The sequence below is a fragment of the Panulirus ornatus genome, chromosome 34 (genome assembly GCF_036320965.1).
Source record: "Panulirus ornatus isolate Po-2019 chromosome 34, ASM3632096v1, whole genome shotgun sequence".
Taxonomy (NCBI): Eukaryota; Metazoa; Arthropoda; class Malacostraca; order Decapoda; family Palinuridae; genus Panulirus; species Panulirus ornatus.
The window spans coordinates 3,259,192-3,268,687 of NC_092257.1; the positions used below are offsets into that span (position 1 = coordinate 3,259,192).

At 46.7% G+C, this 9,496-nt stretch overlaps 1 protein-coding gene across 1 annotated transcript; it reads left to right on the forward strand.

The window, feature by feature from the left end:
- Positions 1-1,607: 1,607 nt before the first annotated feature.
- On the forward strand, positions 1,608-9,103 carry LOC139759714 (glutamate receptor ionotropic, delta-2-like). Its single transcript, XM_071682110.1, has 9 exons — positions 1,608-1,664; positions 1,955-2,055; positions 2,762-2,852; positions 3,253-3,413; positions 5,429-5,532; positions 5,908-6,122; positions 7,309-7,328; positions 8,039-8,205; positions 9,000-9,103. Exons 1-9 carry the CDS (start codon positions 1,608-1,610, stop codon positions 9,101-9,103), a joined length of 1,020 nt encoding a protein of 339 aa, XP_071538211.1.
- Positions 9,104-9,496: the final 393 nt, after the last annotated feature.

Sequence of the window (9,496 nt, forward strand, 5' to 3'; positions counted from 1 at the left end):
GATTACTTCCTCTGACATTATTTTTGAAGAAAGGAAAATATACATATATATAATTTTGTCATAACCGTCTTTTTAACCTTAAGTTCTTAAGAACTCGCTCTTGCCTTATGTCAATAAACATCTGCTCACTAACAAACAGTCATTCGGAGTGCGCATGCGCGGGACTTACAAAAAAGAAAAAAAAATTGAGAGAGCCAATGGGATTTGCTCTGTATACTGTGAATATTCCCAACCAGCTATTAGCGTCCTGTGATTGGCTGTTCCCAGGGGCGGCGCCTCACCGTACTGCAGGTAATTACAATAAATTGCTCGTTATTTATCTTTTTTAGGTCTATCTGGCTCGACTGCTGGACCCAACGTGTGTCCGTCCTCGCATATTTCATGATATTTTGACAAAGATGAGAGAGAGAGAGATTAACTCTCTCTCTCTCTCTCTCTCTCTCTCTCTCTCTCTCTCTCTCTCTCTCTCTCTCTCTCTCTCTCTCTCTCTCTCTCTCTCTCTCTCTCTCTCTCTCTCTCTCTCTATCTATCTATCTATCTATCTATCTATCTATCTATCTACCTATTTAGCGAGAGAAGGTCAGGAACGAACGACTGAGGCCCATGGGTAAAATCCTTGCTTAACTCCTCACTGTGTTCCTTTGTTTTGATAAGTAGCAATACAGAACGCGAGGATTCCCCCCCCCCCCACTACTCCTCTATCCACAGATATATATATATATATATATATATATATATATATATATATATATATATATATATATATATATATATATATATATATATATATATATATATATATATATATATGTATGTATGTATGTATGTATGATGTGTGTGTGTGTGTGTGTGTGTGTGTGTGTGTGTGTGTGTGTGTGTGTGTGTGTGTGTGTGAGCAATTCATAATTACAATCATTTATTTTTTCATGATCTCACGTCTCATGGGAGCCTCCATGCCTCTCATATCACGTTCTGCCCCACTGCTCTGTTAATGACGCAATTAATCGTAACTGAATATACTCACTTTTTACATCCAATCATCCCCAGGTTAGATACACAATGCAAATGATGAACCTCATTAACTTCGGCGCGGCAGAAAAAGCAATTAGTACCAGTCAGGTTAGGTTAGGAGTTAGGGCCGCTCGTGGTTAAGGTGTGCAGCTCTGAACAGACGCCCTTCAGTGTGTGGGTTGACGTCGAGGGGTGTGTACGTGTGTGTGGGTGTGTGTACACAAACGACGACCCCGAGCCAGATATCCAGGAGGTTATAGCAAACGTAGATATAAGTCGACGCACACGGGCCACTCACACAGATAGATACTAAAGCAGATACCCAAGCTACACACACACACACACACACACACACACACACAGGATAAAAGAGATATTCAAGCCACAGATACTATAGATATATTCACTACAGATAAAGAGGACAAACGCAGATACTCAGACGACAGACAAGACATACGCAAGGGCCTAATAGCAGATAAGCCAGGGAAGTTGACACCCCAAAGCCACAAAAACATAAGACTAACACACATAAAGTAGATAGCCCAAGTCCCAGACTCCGTTTTCTAAGTGGAGACGACCCCCCCTCCCCATCGTCAATGGATCAAACCACAGCGGCTTCAGACGACGCCTGCCTCACGGTTGCCATCCTGAATGTGAGTAGAGAGAGAGAGAGAGAGAGAGAGAGAAACTCACAAAACCACCAGCAACAGTAGGACACTAAACCAACAACAGTAGACCACTACACCAACAACAGTAGACCGTTCCACCCACAACAGTAAACCGTTCCACCCACAACAGTAGACCACTACACCAACAACAGTAGACCGTTCCACCCACAACAGTAAACCGTTCCACCCACAACAGTAGACCACTACACCAACAACAGTACAGGCGTATACCACCTCTACAGTATCACTACATTCACCTTTATCCTTCATTGCAGTATGAGCCATATTGGAATGTACGTGGTAAGGCCCCCATGTACAGCGTGACAGGGGTCATGCCTGTCATATATGACATCCTGGCGCAACACTTCGGCTTCTGGTGAGTATACGTGGGTGTAGGTGGGTGTAAGAGAAGGATACGTGGGTGTAGGTGGGCGTAAGAGAAGGATACGTGGGTGTAGGTGTGTGTAAGAGAAGGATACGTGGGTGTAGGTGGGTGTAAGATAAGGATACATGGGTGTAAGTGGGTGTAGAAGAGTGTTCGAGATCTCGTACAAGTTGCTGTAGAAGTATAGGAGTATACAAGGGTGTAGAAGAGTATACGGGAGTATACATGGGTGAGGGAGAGTATACTGGAGTATACATAGGTGAAGGAGAGTATGTGAGGAGTATACATGGGTGTATGAGAGTGTACGGGGAGTATACATGGGTTCGTGTTGAGTGTAACATAAGCACTGCCATCCTCAGCTAACATTGCAGGACTTTTGTCTCCCTCAGCTAACACTAAAGGGGTGTCGCTCCCTCAGCTAAAACGACAGGGTTGTCACCTCTATCTTTCAGCTAACACTAAACGAGCTGTCACCTCCCTCAGCTAACACTAAATGAGCTATCATCTCCCTGAGCTAACACTACAGGGGCCGTCGCCTCCCTCAGCTAACACTAAATGAGCTATCATCTCCCTGAGCTAACACTACAGGGGCTGTCGTCTCCCTCAGCTAAAACGACAGGCCTCTCGTCTCCCTCAGCTAACATATATGAGGGCGTCACTTCCCTTTCTACAGTGCCATCGTCTCTCTCCCCAACAGCTACAGGTACGTGGTGCCGGGAGACCTGATGTATGGCAGCGTCTTGTCCAACGGTACCGTTACGGGCCAGGTCGGCCTCGTCAACAGGACGGTTAGTTCCGTTGCAGATTCCTGTTGGCCTGTCTGTCTGTCCGTCTGTCTTTCCGTGTCTCTGTCTTACACGGTTTGATTCTACGTCATTTTGTCTAGATGTATTTCCGTCTGTCTGTCTGTCTGTCTATGGCTTGTCTGTCTGTCTGTCTGTCTGTCTATCTGCCTATGGCTTGTCTCTCTGTGTATCTGTCTATGGCTTGTCTGTCTGTCTGTCTGTCTGTCTATGGCTCGTCTGTCTCTGTATCTGAGGCTGTCTATATGCTTCTCTGTCTCTAGGTTTGTCTCTGTACCTGTATCTGGTGATTGACAGGTGTGTGTCTGTGTGTGTGTGTGTGTGTGTGTGTGTGTGTGTGTGTGTATCTCCCTCCTGAAGCCTCCGTCCGTCTGTCTGTCTGTAGGAGGCGGAGGTGAGCGGGGTCCTCTCCTACACCAGCAACAGGGCCACCGCCGTGGACTTCAGCGAGCCGCTCTACATCGACGAGATCTCCGTGGCCTACCGGAGACCAGTGCTGCAGGCAGACATCCTGGCCTTCATCAAGCCCTTCACCCTCGCTGTACGGCTCCTCTCTCTCTCTCTCTCTCTCTCTCTCTCTCTCTCTCTCTCTCTCTCTCTCTCTCTCTCTCTCTCTCTCTCTCTCTCTCTCATAATCTTCTTCTTGTTCTTCTTCTTCTTCTTGCTCTTCTTCTGCTTCTTCTTCTTCTTCTTCTTCTTCTTCTTCTTCTTCTTCTTCTTCTTCTTCTTCTTCTTCTTCTTCTTCTTCTTCTTCTTTTTCTTCTTCAACTGATCCTTTCAGCTAAGTATTAAGATATAAGATAAGCTTAAGATATCAGATAAGGTTAAGATATCAGATAAGCCTAAGATATCAGATAAGCTTAGAATATCAGATAAGCTTAAGATATCATAGAGAAATGAAGGTTTATAGTAAGACATCATGTCAGCAAAACAAAGGAGGCATTCACTCAGAAGTGCTGGTAACGAGAACCTTTTCTTCTCTCCCCTGCCCATAACAGATATGGTTGTTGGTGATGCTGAGCACTATACTCATCTTCTTGGTGACCTGCTTGGTGCTGTGGGACAGCACAGTGCTATACTCCTCACGGTCAGTCACTCAAGACGGGGGGGGGGAGGTAGAGGAGAGTCCACCCCTAAGGGTATAGCAATTACACACCCCCCCCATCCCCCATCCAAGTATCTGTCCGTTCGTGCCAATAATTCCGTCCTTACATACATCCCTGAGTGACAGCCCAGGTGACAGTAGTTCCATCCACGACAATTGACCTGTCACCTGAATTGGTGTCGAGTGACAATACGTCCAGCCCGACTTCTCCCAACCCTTAACAATGAGGTTAGATTGTCAAAGGTCAGAGGTGTGGCGGGGGCGATGCTTTATTGTTTCTCATTGCTTAACGTGAGGTAAGGAAGGATTGACATGGTGCTACATGTGTGTTGGTGGGGCGCCTCGTAACTCATGGTGGGGCGGCTCGTAACTCATGGTGGGGCGGCTCGTAACTCATGGTGGGGCGGCTCGTAACTCATGGTGGGGCAGTTTTTAACTCATGGTGGGGCAGTTTTTAACTCATGGTAGGGCGGTTTTTAACTCATGGTGGGGCAGTTCTTAACTCATGGTGGGGCGGTTCTTAACTCATGGTGGGGCGGTTCTTAACTCATGGTGGGGCGGTTCTTAACTCATGGTGGGGCGGTTCTTAACTCATGGTGGGGCGGTTCTTAACTCATGGTGGGGCGGTTCTTAACTCATGGTGGGGCGGTTCTTAACTCATGGTGGGGCAGTTCTTAACTCATGGTGGGGCGGTTCTTAACTCATGGTGGGGCGGTTCTTAACTCATGGTGGGGCGGTTCTTAACTCATGGTGGGGCGGTTCTTAACTCATGGTGGGGCGGTTCTTAACTCATGGTGGGGCGGTTCTTAACTCATGGTGGGGCGGTTCTTAACTCATGGTGGGGCAGTTCTTAACTCATGGTGGGGCGGTTCTTAACTCATGGTGGGGCGGTTCTTAACTCATGGTAGGGCGGTTCTTAACTCATGGTGGGGCGGTTCTTAACTCATGGTGGGGCGGTTCTTAACTCATGGTAGGGCGGTTCTTAACTCATGGTGGGGCGGTTCTTAACTCATGGTAGGGCGGTTCTTAACTCATGGTAGGGCGGTTCTTAACTCTTGATGGGGCGGTTCTTAACTCTTGATGAGGCGAGTGTTAACTCTTGATGGGGCGAGTGTTAACTCTTGATGGGGCGAGTGTTAACTCTTGATGGGGCGAGTGTTAACTCTTGATGGGGCGAGTGTTAACTCTTGATGGGGCGATTCATGTCACTGGACCATACGGGGATAAGCTCTTGTTTGGCTGGGCTTTAGTTCATGGTGTAGCCATGTATGTATTGCAGGAACTGCTAGCAATGTAACGTGTTGTAGGACCCGTTACCAGTGTATGTGTTGCAGAAACCTTTTATCAATAGATATGTTGCAAGACCCGTTATTCGTGTATGTGTTGCAAGAACCGTTATTCGTGCATGTGTTGCAAGACCCGTTATCATTGTATGTGACCAATGTTTACGTTGTAGGAGCCGAGAGGACGGCAGCGGCGAAGACGACTCTATGCCTGTGGGTCTTCTGGCTAGTGCTGAGAGGTCGATTATGTGGACCCTCAGTGTTCTGCTGGCTGAAGGTGAGGTCGCCTTCAATGCAAGGGGGGAGGTTGGGGGTATCCATCACTATATCATTCAATGGTCAAGTGTTTCCCCCCCCCATGTACGTCATGTTTCCAGACCCCTCTCGTCTCGAGTAACACAGATCTGACCTCCAGAACGATTCAACAACCCTCGAGGGTAAAATGTTACTGATTCCGCCTCCCGATATCCCCAGATCCCTCAAGATGAATTCTCTTTTTAGCTCAGGTTTTCCTTTACTTTCGTCTTTCATTCGCTTATCAGGTGACGACTGATAACGTCGCCGTTTATCTTCGGCGAAAAATACCTTTTGGACGATGTGTCTCCATCTTTTGGGCGTGTCAGTGATGCATTGACGTCTTGTCCTCCGTCAGCATTCCCGTGGACGCCCCGCGGGCTGGGGTTGAGGCTTGTGTGTGGAGTGTGGCTTGTGGTGGCTCTTATCGTGGGTACCATCTACCGCTCCAACCTCAAAGCCATGCTGATCCTGCCCAAGGTCGACCTTCCCTTTAACACCCTCGACCAGCTTGTGTCTACCAAGATCCCTGTGTACATCATCCCGTCCAGTGCTATATACAGAGCCATCATGGTAGGTCTCCCTCCCTCTTTATCAGTCTCAACCTCTGAGATTCCTGTTTCATTCTGAGTATCACCTCGTCCACGTCTCCTCGACGTCCATCATCTTGGTTCCTCTTCCTTAGGACTCCCCGGCCGAGTCCGCCATGGCCAGGGTGAAGCCCCAGCTCCTGCCTGAGACGGACCAATTGAAGTTCCTCTCCGACACCTTCGCCGGGAAGGGCGCCGTCGCCTTCGTCCTCATTAGGCTCCTCTCCCTCATGAACTCCCACTTCGCCAAGGTACAACTCCTTCGCCTGCCTCTCCCTCTAACCCCAGGGTCTGCTGGCCTCTCCATCGTCCACTTTCTCCTACCCCTGAAAAACACTCCACATCCTCTCTCTTTAACCTAACTCTTCACGTCCACTCTCACTAACCTAACTCTCCACTTCCACTCGTACTAACCCAGACTGTAACACAATTCCTTAGACGCTCAGAATGTTCCATCGTACAACTCCTTGATACATTCTACAGGGGTCTTGTCCGGCTCCACACACTCGCATTGTTCCAAGCTACAAGGTATTCGCCAATGGCCACACTATAAGGGAGAATACAGAGGTTTCCTCTGTATGCCTGTGCTCTATTTGTCAAGCAATGGAGTGAGACTTGGAATATAGTCTATGCCTTTCCTCCAGTTTATTTGGATATCTGTTTGACTGTCCACGTAAATGCGTATTTCGAGGTGCATAGGTAAACACCTTAAAACAAGATAATTACATATATACAAAGTTTTTCTTAAATCTGCTCATCATTTTCCAGAAGATTTAAGTCACTGCATTAATTCATTTATTACACCTATGAAAACGAAAGTACATCATTAACCTATTTATAAGCTATCAGACTAAGGCTACTGAGGTGACCGTTCTGTACCAGTGGTATTCAATCCTCCTACAGACTGGAGAGTGCGGTATCTACGTCATGTCAGAGCGGATGCTACAGGGCACCAGCCAGAGTCTCATCTTCCCGAAGGGATCGCCTCTCAAACACAAATTTGACAAGGCGTAAGTTCCATCCTCCCTGTGTGTGTGTGTGTGTGTGTGTGTGTTGGTAGACCTTCACCAGAAGCCGGTCAGCCATCTGGTCTTAGCACAAGAGGGTGATTTGTGCCTGATACAGCTGTAGGTGCGTCTCTAGTACTCGGTTGTGTTTGACGTGGTCAGAGATACACTTCGATGGTCTTGTAAGAAGCAAGAAACTTGGTTTTAACATTTTAATGTTCCATTTTGTAGCAGTTTCTTCAGAGGAACCTGGAATGGATCTGTTTTAATCTGATTTTTCGTTTCCAGAATTTCTTCGTCTAATATTTTCAGAAACATATGACAATAAGAACTCAAAAAAATATTGAAAGCACCTTAGGTTTTTCCATGGTTCTTCCTACATCAAATAATTTAATGAATCTCTCTTACATTATATCGAACACTAATTACGGTATCATAGACGTCTTGGACGAGTCTTAGAATATCAAACCAAGTAGGGAAAGAATATATTCGTGGTAAAGAACCTTCTCTCTCCTATACTCGACCCATGGTCATGAACCAAGCATCTGTTCCAGTAATATTGAACACTGACCCTTCCATCTGCACTGGTGTGGAACTTGTCTACATTATGCACTACTAAGTATATGAAACACCAAGTGTAGTAAACACTGCCATGTATGGGCTGAATAATGACCTGAACAGAAAATATGAAGTTACATTGCCATCTAGTGACTGAATAACGAAATATGTCTCAAGATACAGTGCCTTCTATGGTGTAAATTGTGAACAAAATCAGTTTTTAGAGGCTTTGTGTGCCATGGGGTCTGTTATGATTACATCTCTCTCTTTTCGTATATATATATACGTAAGGCTCAGGACTTCCTCTCATCTTGAACGTATCCTGTTGCCACAGGATCCGCGGTCTGAAGGAGTTCGGCATCCTGAACTACCAGCTGCAGTCGGCCATCCCACACTCGAAGGAGTGCATCAAACCCATCACCAACACAGCCACCAACACCGCTGCTCTCAGATCCCTCGATCTGGTCGACTACTTCGGCGTCTTCTCCGTCTTGGGTACAGGTAAGGGCCCATTAGGTGCCATCTTTTCCTAGTATTAATTACACTGTAAAGTAATTAGTACGTAATGTATAATTAGTGTATAATTAGGTGTTAACGGGCTAGTGGTGGTGTGAGCGTTATAGAGTACAATGCTGTCGAAGACTCAAGTCCCATAAAGGGTCCAAACTTGCCCTGCTTCCCACGTGGAACGCACCCCCTAGAAAAGCAAGAACCCCATAAAAGGGGTGCTGGGCTGTACACACACACACACACACACACACACACACACCTTCTAATCCCCAGTCCCCTCACCAACCCGCCTAACTACACACGCACGTCAATACATCTGGCTCGCGCTGGGACGTTCAAGTAAACTCACTGTAGGAAGAAAAGCGGAAAGCGTTTCCACTTCCATTCCTCTTTTCCAGTTGCAGCAGTTCCTCTTAAAGCAGTGATAACAATAATGATAATAATAACTGGTGATAATGATGGTGATACTCATTATCATAAAGATTAGTGATAACAACGAGCATAATGATAATGATAATTATCATAATCCAAATAATAATGGTGGCGTAATAACCTATTTATTACACTCTCAGGATCCCCATCTCTTGAACATTATTTATTTTCTTACCATATTTGAATTTACGTAGGAGTATGCCTTCTACATTGTGTGTGTGTGTGTGTGTGTGTGTGTGTGTGTGTGTGTGTATGCCATGACCTAGTGAGGTCATATTGAACTCAAAGGTGACCAGAGCTTTTTCTTCTACAAGGTAACGTGACCTGACCTGACCTGACCTCTCCCTCTACAGGTTTACTACTGGCTGGAATAGCCTTTGTTCTCGAGCTCCTCTGGCGCCCGAAGAGGTCACCCATGGCTGACCCAACACCAGAACAAGGACCAGACATGTTTTGAACCTCCCATATGAACGCTTACCAGACTGATTGATGTACAGAGGATTTGAAAGCATTTAGGCACGACGGTACGACCCTTGAACACGACGGTACGACCCTCGAACACGACGATACGACCCTTGAGCACGACGTTACGACCCTTGAGCAACACGGTACGACTCTTGAACACGACGGTACGACCCTCGAACACGACGGTACGACCCTGGAGCACAACGGTACGGCCCTTGAACACGACGATACAACCCTTGAGCACGACGGTACGACTCTTGAGCACGACGGTACGACCCTCTTAACACGACGGTACTACCCTTGAACACGACGATACGACTCTTGAACACGACGATACGACTCTTGAACACGACGGTACGACCCTTGAACACGACGGTACGACCCT

Bases quoted from the DNA above. Each gene is read 5' to 3' on its own strand.
- LOC139759714 (XM_071682110.1), top strand. From the start codon at position 1,608: ATGGATCAAACCACAGCGGCTTCAGACGACGCCTGCCTCACGGTTGCC. The intron at 5,533-5,907 runs GTGAGGTCGCCT...GTCCTCCGTCAG, and splicing joins CAGTGTTCTGCTGGCTGAAG to CATTCCCGTGGACGCCCCGC. The intron at 8,206-8,999 runs GTAAGGGCCCAT...CTCCCTCTACAG, and splicing joins CTTCTCCGTCTTGGGTACAG to GTTTACTACTGGCTGGAATA.